The following is a 21402-nucleotide window of genomic DNA, read 5'->3' as shown; positions in this document are numbered from 1 at the left end:
AAAGAGTAAGATATTGTAATAACTTTGGGTCTAAAGGGCATACACAATATGGGATAGATCTGTTGGGAGTTGATTTATAAGAAAACCTGAGAGCCCCACGAATATTCACGGGGGGTATGGAAGAGCAAATGATGTCCGGCGAAACGTTGAGAAACTCATTATTCAAAACGAATGACGATCAACAATATCGACAATTACACAAGCAAAAATATATGGCGCAAAGAAAACAACGGATTGTTACAAAGTAATTTTTATTAAATAATAAGTTCTTAGATAGACTAGTTAAACGTACCAAAAATAATTAGGGTTCGAACTATCTGAGAATTACTTAATTATTACACTATATCAACGTTACACGTTCAAAAGAAAACATTACCTCATTATATATACATTTTACTATTGACGATGAGAGATTGAGGAATAAAGAAATTTCAAAAATAATAAAGGCAGATATTTTTTCATTCACATTTCTTACAATGCCTCAGCGAGTTTGAGAAGCATTGATTTGACAGGCAAATTTCAAGCATTCTTATTATGCTGAGCTCATCTTGTTGTCAACTATTCTCAATAAATTATGAAAGTACTGACGATAGACAGAGTGCCAAAGAGCTAAGAATTCTTTTCACATTCCTAATCATTACTTTCCCGTTTAGTTCCGGTGTAAGGATGAGTTGTACCTATCAAAAAATGTTTTATTTTTTAATTGGCTCCTTTGAGTTTCATTACTCAAGCAATTCTTGACAGTTAGATATCTAATGAATTGGTTGTCACAACATACAACTCAACCTGAACAATATAACATAAAAATTATCTGGCAGTTATTTGCGTTATCGGTAATATTGTTAAAAGCTTTTGTCGAAATATCTCACCAGCAGTTAGTTACTTCTAGAATCCCACTTTTTGAAGCTGAAGAGACATTTCTAACGTTCACAAGAAACTTCGTCTATACATTTCGTGCAGAACTATTGAATCACATCCACTACTATTGTTCATTGCTTCATTATCACAGATATATTTACAACAAAAAAATGTTACAATTTTGAGCCTGCACTTGCACGATTATTTACAAAAACAATTTGAAGAAAGCTAGAAGCAAAATTGGAATTTGCAGAACTGTAAGCGATGAACTCGATTGGGAATTGTCAGCTAGGATGGAGGTGTACTTTTCCTCTTCTTTCAGCTCCAGTACTTCTTGTGGTGGATTGCCTCTGAAGAAAGTTTTATCTAGGTAACAAATAAATCAATAGTTAGGCAGGAAAATTTGAACTACTTTCATTATTCAGATCCTGGATGTGAATATGTGAATCATATATTCCACAATCCGTGTTATGAATAACACGTTAAAAGGTAAGACCTCGTTAGTCCTTAGCTCGCACAAGTTTCGACTTCTGAGGGTAGTCGTTCGTAGGGGTACGATAGCTGGTTAGCGGAAAAAACATTTAAAACATACATATGAACAATGAACAATGGAGACTTCACCTAGCCCTTGCTTCAAAAAGCAACTTTGGCTTGTGAAACATGATGGTATGCATGACATAATGGAATATTTGGCAAATAATTTCAAGGTTAGGCTTTACTTAAAGAACAAACAAGTAAGTATCGAAGATTCTTGAAAACAGAATCAGAGAGGAAATGTAACACAGATAGAGAAATAGTACAAGGGAGATAAAGATAACATTCAATATTGAAATTGATAAAAATAGTAACGTCATTTTGTTCAGAAAGTCTAGTCTATAAAGTTTCTGAAGTAATAGTTCGGGTCTTTCACGGGACAACTAACCGTTGTTAACACATTCGAAAGAAAAGTGTGAAGATTTACCAATAGGATAAATTACAAGCGACAAAAACGAGGTGAATGCAAGTACTTGGAAGAAATGACATAGTCTTTGGTAAAATAACCCTGAAAAAAATGTGGGAGAGGCAGAAAAAATTTGAGAGAGGCAGAAAAAATTAAGTACCTTGTTTAAAATACTCATGAACTGGTGTTTTGTATGATCAGTTAAGAAGTTACTACCAGAAGAACACTTATACAGAGAAACAACTTTTTTTTGTTTTTATGCGAAGGTACTCCTAAAACAAGAGAATGATATATTAAAACTAGCTAACCCGGCGAACATTGTTTTGCCACATAAATTTCTAGGGTAGAAAATAATAACTAACTCATTGTAAGTGTGTGTCAGTAAAATAACAGGTATAATTAATATCAATAATTTATTTCGTTTAGTTCCGTTAGTCCATGTTTAGCTCATAGGTTGCCTTTTATGTTTCGGGATTTGGCCTAGTGTTGCAATCTGACAACTGACAGCTCTATCGTAAAGTTGGACATTTTTGAGCTTATGCTTATGCGTTTTGACATACGCGCGCTATTTGTGATGGTTACAGTAACTAAAAGATTCATCTTGGCCCAAAAATGGAACTAAATCGTGAACATTTTCGTGCGATTCTTTTTTACAACTTTCGACGTGGATTAACTCAGCAACAGTGTATGGATGAACTTAATTCAATTTTTGGCGATGAAGCTCCATCAAGGACCAGTGTTTATCGATGGTATGGTGAATTCAATCGTGGTCGTAGTTCACGCCAAGACGAATTTCGTGAAGGTCGTCCAAAATCGATTGTTGTTCCGAAAACGATTGATGCTGTGCGCGAACTGATATTGCAAGATCGTCATGTGACCTATCGTGAGATTGAGACAACCTTAGGCACTGGTGGGACCAGCATACGTACAATATTGCATAAAAATTTGACGGTCAAAAAATTTTGTTCGCGTTGGATCCCACACAGTTTGTCAATTGCTCAAAAAAAAAGGCTCGTGTCGATTGGTCGAAGGAAATGCTCAAAAAATACGATCGCGGTGCTTCGAAACACGTCTATGACATCGTGACAGGTGATGAATTGTGGATTTAGGCGTATAAGCCCAAAAGTAAACAGCAGACAACTGTATGGGTGTTTCAAGAAGAGCCAAATCCAACAAAAGTTTTTCGCGCACGAAGCACTTCCAAGCAAATGGTCGTCTGTTTTTTCGGAAAAACTGGACATGTCGCAACCGTACCACTAGAACAACGCAGAACAGTCAATTATTAGTGGTACACAACCATTTGTTTGCCAGTTGTCTTCCAAGAAATCAGAAAAACCAACCGCCGAAGACGGATCACTTTTCACCACGACAATGCGAGCGCTCACAGATCGGCTCAGACAACTGCATTTTTGAGCACCCAAAACATCGATTTGATGAGTCATTCGCCGTACAGTACTGACTTGGCACCAAATGACTTGTTTTTATTCCCGCACGTAAAAAACAAACTGAGAGGTCAACGTTTTTCGACACCTGAAGAAGCGGTTGCTGCATTCAGAATGCATGTTTTGGACATACCTCAATCAGAGTGGCAAAAGTGCTTCGACAATTGGTTCAAAGGCATGTAGAAGTATATAGATCTTCATGGGGAATATTTTGAAAAACAATAAAGTGATGAAAGTTAACCGTACGAACAAACTGGATGGTTTGCCCAATCGAGAGCATGCCACGTATAATTGTCCGTGTGAAAAACAAGGCGTGCTCAAATCCAAGCCACAAACGGATATTGTTTGGCCTTGGAACTTATCAATAGTCATTGCAAATGCCAATCTCATTGGAAATTGTACACGTTTAAAATAAATTGACACATCTGTAGGTATAATAGAGATTCTTGGTATTGATATATTTGCACCTCGGAACTTGCCATTTGAAATGTTGGGGTCGACAAATCGTGTTCTGTCGCATAGCCGTGGTGGATTCAAATTACGGGGCGATCTAACCTTCAGTTGTAAATTATGCCGTGGCATGCCTGGCAAATCCAATGGGTTCAAAAACTCTGACGGATAATTCACAGTTTTGGTGGCATCGGTCTATGGATAAACAATAACAGTGATCGAAAACTGTATATGAGGTGTGAGAGAGATAGGAGACCGGCTTCGTTCCCATCCCTACTCCGTGCTGTTTATTGAGTGAGAAGTGACACCTGAAGTTAGCCTGGCAGGAATAACTGATCTATGATCAGGGTTAAGAATGATTAAATTACTGAAATGGCTATAAAAAATTGGGGTTGGTGATAAAATGGTGGAAATTGGGGGTTATAGGTATGTATTTTTTAAAGCCACATCATAAAAAAATAAAAACAAAAATTTAAAAAAAAATGTTTGGGATGGAGCACCCTTATCACTTAAGGGTATGAGGAATAGATTACAACCTATTCTCAGACCTACCGAATGTACATACGAAATTTCATAAAAAACGGTGACTGTAGTTTTGACACGAAAATTTTATATGGGTATATAGATATCTCACCTTTGACGATATCTGTTTCTGTCATTTGATTTCCCACAATGAATTTTTTGTTATTATAAGTTTTTTCTTCGTTCACTGCTTCAGAGTTTTCTGAGCCGACCTTGATGAACGAGGTTATTGTGATTTCGAAAATCTTGTTCGGATCTGCAGGAAGTTCTGAAATGGCCCTCCTTTTTCTTCCATATCCAATTTGTCCGTCACTGCATTCCACCTAGAACGAAATGTGAATTGTTTTTTATCAATAGTTGAGAAACATGTCCTCCGAAGAGTACTTTGGATAGTAGAACTTCAAACTTTGCTATATTCTAATTGTCTTCTCCATAGTATCAGTAGTTTGAAATAAAAATTACTCAAAAAATCTTACCCCCTTGCATTTGTCAAGGCAAACGTTGACTGTTCCTTTGAATTGAACGTATGTTGATTCAGGAAATTTGAAAGCTCGAAATTTGGCTGATAAAAAGTCTCCATCAACGGTGTTGAAGTTCTCGAAAAGATATGGGTCTACAGAACATCTGAAAAAATCACAGTAAAAACATAACTCAATGTCAATGTCTCATAAGAATGTGTTTGGAATAATAATCTGATAATCTGGTATCCAAATCCTTGATAAAACGCCCATGGAGAAGAGAATACATTTTTTTTGTAAAAAAAAGGTTTCTGTTAGAAGCGTGATTCACTTGATCATGTTTTTTCTCAGAGTACTTTGTCTGGTGATATATTTCCCTCATCTGTATAAAGTTGTTGAACAGTTTGGTTTGTAGAGGTGTTAAAACAAAAACTGGAATATAACGCAACTGGCTATAGATATCTCGTAGTGGCATCTGTTGTAGCTTCGTGAATACGATTTTTTTCTTTTGCATATAAGTGTCGAACTTAACATTATACCATACTAATGAAAGCCCTATCCCCGAACCACACCGTAAAAGTGGACTTTTTGGGCAGCGTTGTGTCGATTGAATCAGGCTGAGACGGCATATGCTGGGTATGCTGACAGCAAGGGCATTAGAATCTCAGACGCCTCACCGCAGGCCTTGCACCTTGTGTTGGAAACGTATATACCCATGACGCCCCTGCGGTAGAATGAAGTGGTATAGATACTATCCTTACATGCCATAATGAACCAGCCCTCAGTTTCAAATTTCAGCCCTCTCGACCTGAGGAAAGCAAAGGTCAGGTGCTTTGATTAGCCCAAAGAAGACCCTAAGCATTAGCTTATATTTCTGTTGCCGCAGGAGTAAAGGGATCTCTGCTGTTTTCATCTGAGCCTTTTGCTGAACGGGTTCCAAATCGTTGATAGAGTTTTGATCACCCTGTTCAGTATCGAAAACTAAACCGAGTTGAGCCGCTCTGATAGCTGCCTTAAAATGCTTTGATTCCTGCTCTCTCATGGTCGCGGGAATCCGAACGACTGATGACTTTACAGGCTCCATCCAGTACCATTCTGCCATTTAGACACTGCAAACTCAAAAGTCCACGGCCATCCTGTTGTGGGGGAAAGTAAAACCGTAGAACGAACGATATTGAATTCAAACTCGTATGGAGATGCATCACTTCTCAGTTTTTTACGCTGAGTTGATACAACTCCTCCTGAGTCCACTTCACTACTCCAAACGAGTAAAGTGAGACTGAAACAGTAAGCATGTTAATAGCAGAAACTTTGTTCCTCCCCGACAGTTCCGATGACCAAATATGTCGGAGTATGCGCTGATTCTTGCCATCGAGAGAGTTCTTCACTGCTGTTACTTCTTGTGAGTCGCGTTGTATCACACCAATATAAGTATAGGTCTCTCCGGCATCCAGACGATACGAGATGCTCTCGCATCTACGAGCTGCACATCCTCTCCGTAGTCCCCGCATCATCCTCTCTTGAGATGGACCGTTGCATATTTTCCTATCCCGAATTTCATACCAATACCCTTCCAACACCCTCAAGCACTGATAGATTATTATTATTAATAATAATTACTAATAATTCTAATCAACTTGAGAACAAGTTTATGGAAATATTGATGTGAATATTACTACGGTTCTCGTACCAACCTTGCTTAAATTCCTTCAACTAATTACCAATTTCATCATTAGAAGAGAAATTTAACAGACTGTAATTATTATTATTGATTCTATCTTAAAGTATCTCACCCATTGTATATTATAGTTTCCTCTTGAGCTTTGGTATCCGTCACTTGCATGTGCGTCACAAGAAGTCCATAAATAGGAGACGAGACCTTATCTAAGAATATTTCCATTTGAAGCGGAGTACCAGGAGAGACATTGAGTTCCCCTGTAACTAGTTTCCCGGCTTGTCTCACCCCAACCCCCAGAATCGGTTCCGGAGCTCTTCCTATAGTATCGTTGGTGGTCAGAATTTCAATTTCTCTGAAAAAAAAACATGAAGTAACTGCCAATGACAGAGCCATTTGAATTTGCGCACAGCATTAATACAATTGGGTAACGAATCATTACATATACACTTGAGGCGATAAAACACATACTTTTCTTTTAACGGTGAAAAACAAAGAAAAAACATGTGATTTGATCAGAACGTAATCTTCATTGGATGCTTAGCTTGAGACGTTTCTACGGTTTGAAGTATTTCATATTATACAAATAATATGCTAAGGGCATTCCAGATTTTACAGTAAATAAATTTTACATCATAATTAGCAGACTCGGCGTACTTCGGACCATATTGGAATTAATAAAAATTTTGTCAAGTTATCAACCGGGTTATAATCCATTTTATTTCGTGCACGAAGCACGAAGTCGGCCATACTAACACTGCCAGTATCGCCAGGTCATCAGTAGATTGATACAAAAAACAGTAGCAAATATATTTTATAGATACATATTACATAAATGGTTATTTTCACTATTTACAGTCATATTATTATACAAAGTACACTGAGTAATCAGATGGATTTCAACTCTCAAACAGTAAAATAATAGCTCGAGAGCCAAAAACAAGAGATCTACTGCAAAAATACTAGACCTGGCAACACTTCTCTAGTGCGATTTCTTCTTCAATTGAAATGGATTGATTATTGTGGAAGATTCCATTCTATCGATCTCGCTCATGAGTGTCATAACCTCAATTGTTTTTACGCGCACCATGATTACTGTCTTAACCTAAACAAACCAAACATCGTCAATAATTGTGCTAATCCGGGTGGAGCCAAATCCAACAAATCAAAAATTACGACAATCGGTTCAGACGTTCTTGATTTATAAATGGTGTATTTAATATGATTTTGCAACACTGTTTAATATATAAAATTGAAAATTTTACCTTCAAATTATGATTTGATATTTCGAGAGAACAACTGAGTGCGTAACACTGATTTTTTTCTGCTTCTTGGTTGTTACTTTAATTATTCCATTCGAATAGCTTTCGAATTATCTCAGTGAATAAACTGCAAATAAATTCACAAAAATCACCAGCAACACAAGTGGCAATCATAGAGAGAAACCAAGTCAAAAAATTAATACAAATGAACTTGTTTCATATGGTTCATTGACTTTGGTAAGGAATTAACTTTTGTATGGTTGTTAGCTACCGATTGTATTGACTCTCAAAGGAAGTGTCTTGGTACCATATTCATGATATTTAAAACGAGAAGTTCATCATGAACAAGGAAATCTGAAAATTGATAAAATATTTTTACAGTGTTGTCATACTGAAAACGTTTCTAAAAGTCAATCACTAAATAACTGTTATATCCGCATCACCTGATTCATAAACATTCATAAATATATATTTCCATAGCTAGAGTGTAAGCTAATTTTGTTTGGAGATTTTGGGATGTGTATATTCATTACAATTCATATTTGTGTTCTGTGCAATGATTTGCAAGAACAATGTATCGTGACACAGAACACCAATACATCGTGTGTTCTGTGATCATTAAGCATAATCCATCCAACTCTTTTTTTTTCCCAAATAGAAATAGATTACGGGTTTTTCCGATGATACGTAACACACACTTATCAAAAGTAATGGATCTATTACAATAGTATTGACATGTCAAACACTGCATGGATACTTTTCAGCCCTTCTGCATTGAAAGGTTAGGTTTTTCGGAGCAGTAGCAACGTCACCGTTGAGTTTTTATTACCTTGTCTACTCATTCCAGATGCACAAATTGTTGACGCATTTGTAAAGATTCATCGTCCATACTGTAAATAGCTCATCGCATTCGTTTCTTTAAAATATACAGGGTTCTGAATCATTAAGTTATTCAAGGCTGATTGTTAAAGGTCAATGTATGTCGGAAATCCTGTATGTCTTTTCAACAATAGTAATTTTTGCTAGACAGGCTCGACAAGCTATGTCACTTCCGTGTGTCCGTGTGGTTCATCGGTCCCGTCGGGTATTCTTTTAATCTTGCTGCAAGTGTGAAAAACACTTTTAAGAATCATTAATGGAAATATCTCGATATCGGATTACATGCGGTTAGTCAAAGAAGTTCGATTGATGAATTATTGATTTTTGTTTGTTATCAAAATATTGATTTTGCAATCAAAGAGTGGAAATTCAGGAATTTTTATTAGTTAATTATATGCGCACTTCTTCTCAATAAGCACTATTTAGAATTTTTGTTGCTAGTACAAGCATTGGTTTCTCAATCAGATTACTTCTAGAGCGTAGTTCAAGGTCATCGCTTAAAATTGTTAAAATGAGAGTTTATATTAACACGAAATGAAACAAGCTCCACAACCCTTACCTAATACGGTTAGATAATGAACCGAATCAACGTTTATTATTCAAAAGATCATTCCAATTCGAGTCTTTCCATATTCAATCAGGTTTTAAGGTGAGTGAGCTTATGTAACTCGGTATTTATTGGAGTCATTAGATCCTCTTTGTAGTTCAATCACGACCATCTAGCCATCGGTGTCCTTGACATATTCATTTCATGATAATTTTTACATATATCAATATTTCATGAACGGGTGTGCAGCAAAACTATTTTGAAGTTTATGCATCCTTTTATAGGAGACTTTGTCGAACAGATAGATCAAGTAGCTCACATATGAAGAAAAATCAATGAAGTACTGCTAAAAGTTAAAATAGAAATGAAAAAATACTTTCTGTTGCATCTGCCGATAATTAAAAAAGGAAATCAGCTCTCGAACATCTCGAGCAATATGTTTCTAAAGCGAATACTACCTTCTATATAATAAAACCTATTTCAATATTTTCGGTGTTTCCAAAAGATTTTGTTGAGTATCTTTTCGAAGTAACTCATGGCGCAGATGTCTTGCAAACTGATGCCTGTCGCCTCGAATAAAACGACAAATCAGCTGTAGCTGAACACGCTCTCACGTGATCTCATTCGAAAATACACAAATATTCGATAAAAATCAAAATTAGTACCCAGAATATATAGAGAGGCAATCGAAATTCAGAAGAATGGGAATAATTTCAATAAAAAGAAAGAGGCATTGAATTTGACGAAATATGTCTATCTGTCCTTGATTGTACATAATCAAGGTCATTTAATTCAATTACCGTCAATTGAGGTGACTGTCCTCTGCGGTAGCTTTGCCCAGTTTTGAAAAAACCCTGGGTGCAGGGTTCCTGCACCCAGGTAGTGGACAGCTCACAACCTGGAGTCACTGCAGGGTTCAAACACTGCCTCAAATCCCACCCCTGACCTATCTGAACCACAACTCTGCCTGCCGATAACCGACCATCTGCTATTGTACCCAGACCACTAGACGCAACCATCATGAAGGACAATTACCACAAAGAACCATGGATCATAATGCCCGAGGACCATGAGGAAACCCAGGAACTCTACTGATATAGAATAAAGAGCATCGTTAACAACATTGTGAAGCCAAAGCCAAAATAACCATGTGGATTAACCCCGTCCCTGAAGAGGCATACGCCTATAGCAGGGCCTCTACATACCAATCAACCTACTCATATTATTGTTATATTTTTCTCCCGGATTTGACAATAATTGACTACACTGTATAGTTGAACATAAACACTTTAACTGAAACTTCAGACTAATATTCAAATATCAATCGCCTTAATGGAATACTTCGTACAGCACTTTCAACTAAACTTCGTCGATCTGTGTGTTGGTAGCGTTTATATATCGTATTTTAAGTCTCTGGAAGCCGATAGGGAAGTCGCTGGAAGTCTCTCGAAGCGACTCGACATCTAAAACAATCGCGAAGCGCAAGTCGAGTTGAGCCGACCTTGGCCAAGTCATAATGGATTGACGACGACCAGGGGCAGCCGGCGTTATTTTTTGTTCAGGTGATGATTTACAACGTTATGTTCAAAAAGGAATCGAACATCTTATACGGACATTGTCATACATAATTTCTCGACACATCTCTATCAACTTAAAGAAATATTTCACTGTCAGATAGTAATTTTCAGAATGAACTGAATTTCAGCAAACAAATTGCTTTCAACAACGGTTCCCAAATGCGAAAACAAGGCATCCCCACCTCAAAAACAATAAGTTTTATAAGAACCCACCAATAACATCGCTCGTTTTTTGAAAAGGAAATACTTGGACAAATAATCATTTAGGGTAACAATCAAGACAAAAACTTCAGTGGTTGATTTCATTAGTGAAACTAATACTGTTATAAATCATGCCCGAAAGAAAATAATGCCGACCGCCACTGGTAACCATAAGCCAAACGTAACGTAGTTGAGAGCGCGCGAATGCACGATGATTCCCCGCCACTCGAGAAGCAGCGAGAATAATGCCACCGACATCGACAGAACTTCGGAGAAATTTCTACGGTTTTTCACTGACTATAAAACTAGGTTTGTTTCGTTATAATCAGAAATCAAACCCGAGTCCTCAAAATATTCGTGACCCAACATCAGACAGCTCTGTTTCGACCCGCCAAGATCTCATCAGTGGTGCTAGGCTGAAACATAATTGCATTGTTGGACTTAACTGTCCTTGAAGGCCAAGCCTAAAATAGTGAAGACGAATACATTTTCCTTTACGAAGACTATGAGCATGATATTTTTCTCATAAAATATGACGAAAATGGCCTCCCAGAATGAAAGGCATAATTAACAATACACCCTGAATATTTAAAGTAGAAATATATTCCACTAAATCAACACCAGATACTTTCAAAGAGTGAAATTCAATTTAATATGAAAAAGTCACGCAATATTTTCTGTAAGAATCATTTATAAGTTACTCTCGAATCATAACAAAAGTTCCCATGGATTGAATTGAAAAAATTTAAATAAACATTATTCCTTGATGTGGAACTCACATTGAATAAACATACATATCATTCCTCGGATTTGAAATTAATTTCCATTAATTTCATATTCAAATGTCGTTTTTGTTCCAAGAGGTACCTTTCTAGGCTGCCTAGTGACACCCACAGTCTCTAAATTGATAGCATATGAATAAGAATAGCTGGTTATTAGCTATAAACATTTATATGAAAGTGTTTTTGATGATCCTCCTGAAGAAGAGTTTTTATTGATGTCGTCAAAAAGTTTTTTCCAAAAACTAATCCTTCTCAACAAATATCTCATTTTCAATTATTACAAAAATTATTCTGGCTGTATTATCCGAATCGTGTGATGATTTTTGTGCTCCGGAACTACTTTTTTCTAAAACTTGCCCGTCGTATAATCATAGTTGTTAATGAAATCTTTCAAAAAAAATCAATTACAGTCTCTTACTGAATCGCTTCAGATTTCAACAACTAATCGACTTAGGTACCGGCAGTTTCCTGAAGATAATAACGTATTGCTTCGCAGACGTGTTTACCTAATAATTAGATGAATTTGATTTATGGCTTCGGCTAGCGGTTTTCTTAAGTAAAAGTAAACTTTAACACCTGCATACCACGTAGCGACCAGATACCGATTTAAATAGAACAGTTATTAATATAATATCGTTTGTAATTTATGAATTTGTTCTTATTATGATTTCTCGTTTAAATACCGCGCTGTTTCGAGCAAGACATTGATTGATGAGCTTTCAGGCTCAATCAAAGTGAATTGAGAAATTTTGGTTGATTATAATGAACATTGTACGTAGGTGTAATTCGATTCAGTCTCATTCAATCTCTTATAATACTGAAACTGATTTGTCATCAAAACTTTCAATACAAAGAACAAGTTGAATTCATCTCAAGGTAGAGTTTTGATACAGATTCGTAGCCGAAACTTCACCCCAGGCAGCAAGGGTTGCTGTAGGGTTATTTGAAGAATGAAATGTATACATGACGCCATTTTGATGTGAACCGCTTACAATAGGAAATAATAATCAATCACTATTTATTTCCATTTTTTTGACATAGCTTACATGTATTGGAATTTTCAATTAGTAAGTAAAGTATGAAATTGAAGGGGTTATATTTTTCAGGAGTGATTAATTTTTGGGAAAGAAAGTTTTTGGCTTTCTACTACACAAACTGAAAGAAAGTCCTCCTGAAACAGCTACTTTCATATAAACATTGAATTATACGAAAGAAAAAATTCTTTCGAAACAAATACTTCTATATGAACACTGAATTATACAGAAGATACTTTTCTCTACTCAGTTTGTATTTCAAACATTCGTTGTGGAATGAAAATCAGATATCATTCACATGAGTTCTACTTTAAATGAAAGGTAACAAATTGCACTTACATAAAACACTGCCATCCTCACTGGTATACACCGATGTTTCGCCTTAAGACACTTGCCCTAACGCTCTTCAGTGCCAAATTGGATAACATTATAGAAAATACACACACTTCATTCATGAATTACGATTTTTTAATGTCAGCTTGATCTGCTTATGTCATCGATGATATCGTAATGACATCCATTCACCTATTTGATTTAATCCCAGCCAAGAGGAATCTTATTTGAAATTGAAGGGGTTATATTTTTCAGGAGGATTTTCAGTGGGAAAGAAAGTTTTTGGCTTTCTACTACTCCATCTTGATACAAAAAAGTTGCTGTTTCAGGAGGACTTTCTTTCAGTTTGTGTCTGAAAGTTACTTCTTTGTATGATCTACACATCCATGTATAGAGTTACTTCCTTCCTTTCTTTGGAAGACTCCCTCATCCTTCTTTTTTTTGTAACAAGATGGAGTAGTAGAAAGCCAAAAACTTTCTTTCCCCAAAAATAAGTAAAGTAGTACGTTAAAATAAAATCCACATCAAGAAAAGGTACATACACTAATACTAAAATTTATATCAACATAGTAATTCACATAGTGTGAATTTTTATAAATTCAAATATACTATAAAAACATTTTTCCATTAAAAACTCCATATATTTTAAACCCAGCAGTACATCAAAGGACAAATTAGGCTTTCATAATACCAAAAGACTATATAAACTTTTAGCAATTTTTTTTTATATATGAGAATAATACACTTGAATAAACAGTTGAACCCACTAGCGTATGTACAGATAAAAACATGAAAACGACGAATACAAAAGTTGATTATTTCTTAACTTACGCTAGTTGCACACACACACACACCGATTTTGGACGGCCAGTATAAAATCGGCCGTTATTTTATCGATAGCGGGTGCTTGCACACTCACCGGATTTTTATCGGTCAAACAATCAGTTGCTTTGTTGTCGTAATTAGCACGCACTACCAAAACGAAGTTAGTGCGTAGTAACTACAATTTCACCGAGCATTCGAGACTGGAATGGTCATGTAGGCCACTACTTCCCGGTACTGGCCGCGATACAGTGGCAGTGGACGGCTGCTCACCGGTATTTTACCGGCGACGATCACCGGTAGGCATGTGTGCAAGGTCCCGTTCCCAAATGTGGTTCACTATTGGAATTTGGACGACCGGTACAAAGTCGGCCGTCCAAAATCGGTGTGTAACATGTCATGGGAATATTCTGAATCCGTAGTGGAACTTTAATTAGGAAATCATTTAGACCTTGACATAAAAGTAAAATATCAGTCTGATTCAGTATGTCTTGCAATTCTAACACGAATGATAAACAGCTCACTTATAGAAATACATCTCAATCAAACTTAGCTAGCTTAAGGCTAATTGCACACACACCGATTGTGGACGGCCGATTTTATACCGGTCGTCCAAATTCCAATAGTGAGCCACATGTGGCAACGGGACCTTGCACACATGCTTACCGGTGTTCGACGCCGATCACCGGTATAAAATCGGCCGTCCAAAATCGGTGTGTGTGTGCATTTAGCGTTACAAATATGAGTTTTTCGTCAATATATGAATATCTCAATGATGCACAAAAGAGTACTGTTGATGGTGTGTATAAAGAATTTGTGAACACTCTACTTTACTATGTGAACAAAAAATCCTAGGTTGATTCTGATCTTATACAGATGGGCAATGGCCTTAAATTTATTTTGACTAACAAATAAGAATGCAAAAAAAAACTATTTAACCGAAATTAACAAAACAAAACAATCGTTCTATCAAAAAAGTCTTGAAAATAAAAATGGCAGAGAAAAACAAAAATATATTTGGCGTACTGTCCAGCAAAAAACTAGAAGGAAAAAATGCCTTGCAATAAACAGTGTTGAGCTGAATTGAATTATAATAAAAAACAAGTACGAAATCAGTAATGTTTTGCTGAATTTTTCTCAACTAATGTAAAACATTAGTTGAGAAAAATTCGTCTCGTATCCACACATTGGATACGAGACGCGTGTTGTCTCGCCGACGTGATCTTAGCCTCCATCTTGTGTACACGCCGTTCAATCTTCCGAACCGCAAGGCCGGGATATCGTCCTTCCGATTCGGAAACCGATTGGATGACGCTATACACGGCGGTGTTGATTTGCCAGATGTCAGCCTCTTCTTTTAGAACACTATGTACCTCCGCATCCAAACAAGCCAGTTCTTGTGGCTTCAGGGGCCTAATTCTGTGGAGCGCCCTGCGTGTTCTGATTGTCGTCTCCATTGGTGGTATGGTGCGAGTCTTCTCTCCAGCCGTGCCAACGGGTGGTAGAACTGTCACTTCTACCACTTCATTAGCAGGTTGGGAAGGAGCTAAATAGCCCTGGCGTCGAAGATAAGATACATAATCCCTAAGGTTTTGGGCGGAAAAGGCGGCATGCTCCGGATGTGTTTTACACCACAGAGCATGCAATTTCGCCATGCACCCTCTTCGCGGAGGCTCACTACTCTCGTAGCAATGCATAAGGCTATCTCTTATCTCATGCGTCCACTCAAAACGTCCGTTTTCATTGCCAGGGTTGTCATCAGTAGGCAAATCATCGTAATGGGCCCCACCACCTTGCCTCTGACCCCTCCGAGCGGGTCGATTGTGGGGGCCCCTTCCTTGATTATTGGGAACCAAGGGTTGGGTCCACCGGGTGGTTAGGCCTGTGGACCCACGGCCGGCACCGAAGGAATAATTTTTTTTTCACCGTAGTGCGCGCTGGTCAGGCCCTATCCCCTGAAGCCCCGATACTTTCGGGAGGGCGCGCCAGCATAATCAACCAATGACCACTCCCCGCACCGTGGGGTAAGTGATCATTGGGTCCGAGAATCATGTGCCCTGAACAAAGGCAGTGAGCCAAGAATGACAGCCTTCTGCATCTGTGAGGCTAAGATTTCTGCCTTAGTGCGGCAAGCCGGTATGATTCTGAGATTCGAGAGTAGAGAGGACATCATTCCACCAAGGACTCCAATAATCAGAACAACCATCTTGACAGAGTGATCTGGATAGAGTCTGCGGAGTTCGAAGAGAAAATCTCGATATTTTTCCCGTTTTTCCTTCTCTTTTCTGACGATATTCGTCTCGCCAGGAGCTGAAAACTCCACGACAAATATCGTTTTGGTCTGGTGGTCGAGAAGGACTACATTATGATTATTATTATTATAGGTATATCCCTAGAATTAATCTTGATACCGATATCATACTAAATTGGTAATATGTGAAGATCTTATTACTAAGTCCTTGTGCCACATGGTTACCATTAAACAAATACTCACTCTGGTTCTTGAAATCCGGCTGGAAGAACGTTTCTTTTGGACACGGTGTGGTTTTTGATTGAGAAAATGGAACATTTCACATGCAGCGTCTCCTTTATCGTGTGCCCGCTTTCTTCGACATTCTCGATGATTAGTGTTTGATAGTATATTTGCTTCCCCTGTAAAAAAGTAACAATTTGAACTTGGTACAATCGCCTCAACCATGGTTATGCATTCAAAAATCGTGTTATTAAAACAAGGAAAGAGTATAAATCAACGTAATGAAGGTTATTTATGTTCACATCATCCTGTGTCGTTCTGTCTTTATCCGCAGACGTACTTAATTCGATCTAATTGCAAATTTGTATTGTAATTGTTGTTTATTATCCCCTTGGTAGGTTTCACGGTAGAGCGATGAAAAATTGTAGCTTGTATTTCATGGCCATATGTATATTGTAGAACATTTGTTTCTCCAGAGTATTTATTCTTCTTACTTTTATATAATAAAAAAAGTAAACATTCTGAATTTCATTAGATCGGGGCATTGTCTAAGATGATGAAATGATGATGAGATGATGAAATTACACCTGAAAAACTCTGAAATGAAGTTACAATAAAATAAAATACAAGCAAAAATTGAAAATTCAACAAATTAATAACAAATAAAAATAAAAGATTTCAAGCCAAGTTATTTCACCACGTTTCAATTGTTAGTATATCCACAGTCATCACCCGAAGACGATTGTAGATACTAACAATCCAAAACGTCGTGAAGTAACTTGGCTTGAAATTTTTTAATTTTAATTTCTTTTTGATTTGTTCAATTCTCAATTATTGCTTGCATTTTATTTTACTGTTATTTCATTTCAGGGTTTTTTTTGCTCAATATAATTGTTATCTTCAGCTGTACATTTCAATTTTATTGATTCTTTCAGGAATTTCAAATCATTTTTTATAAAATTACACAATGGAAGTCCTAACTAATGGAATTCACCATGAAACATTGTCAACCACCTTCAAACAAACAGGTAAACATTCTGTTGAATGTGAAATAATGCATTTTCAATTGAGACAATAAATATATCGATATACTTCTATTTAGTTCTAGGTATAGTCGAAGTAACCTGTATTGTGAGAAGTTAAAGCTATCGGCATCTCAAAGGCCCAAAAAACCAATACAGAGAAATAATTCCGCCGCTAACTAGTCCACGTGGACTGAAGAATTGGTGGTTCATATTGGATAATTTTTACTAACCGAGTTTTATGATTGGCTGAAGAGTCATAGAATTAAATTTGAAGTCATGTAACGGTGACGAATAGAATGTGGGGATGAGTATCGCCGTTGTGTCGTCAATGTTTAGTTCACGAACTGATCGCAATTTGAGTGTTGAAATTCGATATTGGTGCAGTTATAATTACTTAAAATTTTTATATGTTTCAAATTTGGCGTCCTTCGACAAGTACTAATAGTAATAACGAGTGTGATAACAACGCAGATTTTTTCCTGTGTAGTGATTCGAATAGCGATGGTGAACAATGCGAAAAAGAGATACCAGTGAATACGATTCGGATGCATTTGAATATTGAAACACAGAGAGTATGTTTCAATGTATATAAGAATCTACATCTCAAGTTTGGTTTCGAGGGAAACAAACTATCACAAGCAACATCAGAATTGAACGAAATTTCTTTCTCAACTGTACGTAAAATAGTCAAAAACAAACCATATGAACGCAAGACGCGATGTGATACGGGATTACCAAAACCATTAGATGTTCATCTAATAAAATCATTGAAAAAAACAATATACGACTTTTACAAAAGCAATGAGATTCCTACAACTGAAATCATAAGAAAGAAATTGAATACTTTCGGTCATAACGTGAGCTGCTGTGACACTCACGACACAGTTACGAAAGCGTGGACAGATGGTTCGAGAATATGTACGCCTAACATGCCTGTAAACAATGGATCGCGACTAATCATTGAGCATTGCGAAGAAAGTAAAGGATGGGTTCCGAATTCTTTGAAATTATGTGGAAAAAACTTGAGGACTGCAATGTTGACTATCATAAGAACATGGAAGCTAATATTTTTGAGGAATGGTTTGAAAACACATTGATCACAAATTTGGATGCGAATAGTGTAATAGTTCTTGACAACGCTCCCTATTATTTGCGACAGCTCATCAAAGTACCGAATAAAAATTCGAGAAAAGATGAAATACAAAGGTTTTCAATGGATAACAATTTGTATTTTGAAGATAACTATACCAAAAACCAAGTACTTGAAGTTTTACAGACAAAACCATTTGAAAAAAGTGTATGCCCTCGAGAGTATTGCTGAAAAGTATGGACGCACCATACTATTTTTGTGTTTTCAATCCCATCGAGTTGATTTGGGGAAATCATCAGGCGTAAAAATAATTTTCCAGAATTTGATAAGAGGGTAATAGAGCTGGTTTAAGAAGAAGTATCTAAATTACCGAAGGAGACAGAAAAGGATTAAAAAAGTAATTTTGGTTGAAAAAGACTATATGGAGATTGGACACTTCCATATTAATGATGGAAATACATTCATTGTTGATTTAAATGACGACAGTGATAGTGAAACAGAGAATATGGCAGAGGAAAGATGCATCTCTATATGTGTTTGCATCCCAAATCGCCTGTTCCACGGTTGTACTCCCCAGACATCAAGGAGGCCATGGCCTATTGAGTTTGGAGTATCTACATGACAGAATGGTACTGACAAAATGGTTTTCCGTGAAGGGCGGCACTGATGTCTGAGGACTTCATGCCGTTATACCATCAGTCATGAACCCATTGGTCCTTCTCGAGACCAATAATCAGCCGAAAGGGTAGGGGAGCTGGACTCCATCCCGACTGACCCGAAGATGACTTTCCACTGACAAAATGGTTAAGACTAAGGTTTTCAGTGTCACTAGCTTCACAGTGGCTAGCTTCTTCAGAGATTCAAACATCCTGAGTTTATCACCGATGACTTGAAAATTTGATGTTACTGATCGAGTTTTTTAAAATTTGTGCACTTCTGACTTCCAATGAAAGAATACTCCGATGAGAAAATTATTAAATGAAGAACAATTTGTTCATAGTCATGCTAAGTCCTTAAAATCATATCAGCTATTGATAAAGTTATTGAAATAAAATATTTTTGTGTGTTTGAAATTGTGTCCTATGAAATTTTCAATTATTGTACTTCTACTGAAGAATTTTCATCCTGTCATAAATTTTTTACAGATTTTACAGATTTTTATTATAGATTTAATATACAATAATACAATAATTGGCACAAGTTCACAAGTATACAAGTAATTGGAACAAGAGCATGCAATATTAATCATAAGTCTAAAAATTTTAAATGTAAAATTAGGTAAATTAAAAGTAAATTAATGAAATGAATAAATAACTATAGGCACTATAGGGAGGCAGGTACTAGTGCCTGTTTTGCCAACCATTATCTTCTAATAAAGCTAAAAATGCATTAATACATTGGTTGGTTTGTGATTTAATGCTTATCAAACTCTCACTTACCGTTTTTTTATTCACAGCCCTAGTGACAGCGCATCTGTAGACGTCCTGAAGGTCAAGTTCAAGTACTGCTAGGGTCCCTGTTGCTATGGGCCTACAAGCTACATCAGGATAGTCCCTTAGTCCTTCGATATACACTCCCTTAGTGGTGCTAGAGATTGGGACTTCTATCCGCATTTGATCGGGGGTACATTTTACTTTGGGCGACACTGAAACAAGATGATTCAAATGAGTTCATAAATATAGTAAATGAATAAACGAGAAAATCAATAAAATTCCTGTACTTTGACCTGATATTATTTTCATCACATTACCTGTGTTCCAGAATATGTTAACGTATGTTAGTTTATCAAATTTTCTGTAAGTGATCAAATGAGATAGGTATCCTGATTGATACAATTTTTTTTAAGTTGAGAAGAAATGAAATACCGTCCACATTCATCAGAAACACAAATATCATTTATAAATATGAGCTGAGCATATAATCCAATAGAAATATCAAAAACAAATGAACTACCTTTGAATCAAACACGTGTCACGATTGACTAGTCTATTAGTTACCGATGTTACTTTTTTGAATAGATAAGACTTTGAGTCAAATAATGTCACGATTACCTTGTCTATTCTTTCCCAATATTATGTTTTCCATGAGATAACTACTAGACTAGTCAATCGCGACAGGTATTTCACTCGAAGGCTTATTGTATGCAATAAAATTGCTTTTCTCTTGAGTATCCAAGTCCAAAAATGAAAAGTGCAATATTGCTAAATAGAGAATTGAAAACCTCTTTTCATTTGAAATTTTTACAAAGTTAGCTATCACCTGTAGGAGGTTGAAGGTGCAGTTAAATAATTTTATTGAGGAAGTATATTTTCATATAAACATTGACCTGTTTAGGGATTTTTAATTTTCATTCATAATTACGTAGAAAATGAATTCATCAGCTACTTTTGGACCCCATTGTATATTATATTAAAAGTTACTTCTTTAACTTTATATTGAAGTATATCTCTTTTCCTATAAAAAAACCGATTATACTACGCGGTTTATTTTTCTCTTCCACTGAAAAAACAACAAGAATTGAAAGTATAATGAACTCTGTTCTTATTTTTTACTATGAGAAAATTAACCGCATAGTATCAATATATTTTAATATGAAAGGAAGTATACTTCAAGGTTAAAGTTTGAAAGCTACCACTTCGTTTTGAAAAATATGCCATTTCAAAATACAAACTGAAACATACGTGAAGTTGTGAAAATTGTATGTTTAGGTCAAAAACTAAGCAAATTTCGTGTTTTCCTTCATCAATTTTTTAGACAGTAGTTTCATAGATGACGTTACAGTATGCGCAGTTTTATTATATGTATCCATCTTGAAAAGAAAAGTCAACTTCTATTACATCGTCTCAAGGACAATAATTCAATATTCTACGGTAGCCTGAAAAATAGAAGATGTCCTAAAAGGTATATTCAATTGTTATTGGTAGAAATATTCTGAATAAGGAGTGTCTCGCCTTGCAAATGATTGGATGTTCATAGGCAATGTAAGTTCGTATATTACGGCCCAGGCGAAGCTCTCTTGCTTACAGAGACAG

At 36.4% G+C, this 21402-nt stretch overlaps 1 protein-coding gene across 1 annotated transcript in view; it reads right to left on the bottom strand.

Annotated features, from left to right (window-relative positions):
- Window positions 1-234: 234 nt before the first annotated feature.
- The window catches only part of qsm (Zona pelucida superfamily protein qsm), an 84121-nt gene continuing 62953 nt past the window's right edge, over window positions 235-21402 (bottom strand). Inside the window, exons 2-7 of the mRNA XM_074179729.1 lie at window positions 19810-20015; window positions 16277-16434; window positions 6464-6700; window positions 4689-4836; window positions 4325-4535; window positions 235-1224 (exon numbers count right to left, since the gene is read on the bottom strand). Coding sequence (XP_074035830.1) covers window positions 1064-1224; window positions 4325-4535; window positions 4689-4836; window positions 6464-6700; window positions 16277-16434; window positions 19810-20015 — 1121 coding nt within the window. The 3' untranslated portion in view covers window positions 235-1063. The remainder of the gene's footprint in view (window positions 1225-4324; window positions 4536-4688; window positions 4837-6463; window positions 6701-16276; window positions 16435-19809; window positions 20016-21402) is intronic.

Source organism: Leptinotarsa decemlineata, unplaced genomic scaffold (assembly GCF_025532065.1).
Source record: "Leptinotarsa decemlineata unplaced genomic scaffold, Ldec_3_MD MMD2_tig00026282_RagTag_RagTag, whole genome shotgun sequence".
Lineage (NCBI taxonomy): Eukaryota > Metazoa > Arthropoda > Insecta > Coleoptera > Chrysomelidae > Leptinotarsa > Leptinotarsa decemlineata.
The sequence above is the reverse complement of the archived record's forward strand: the minus strand, read 5'-3'. Positions and strand labels throughout refer to the sequence as shown.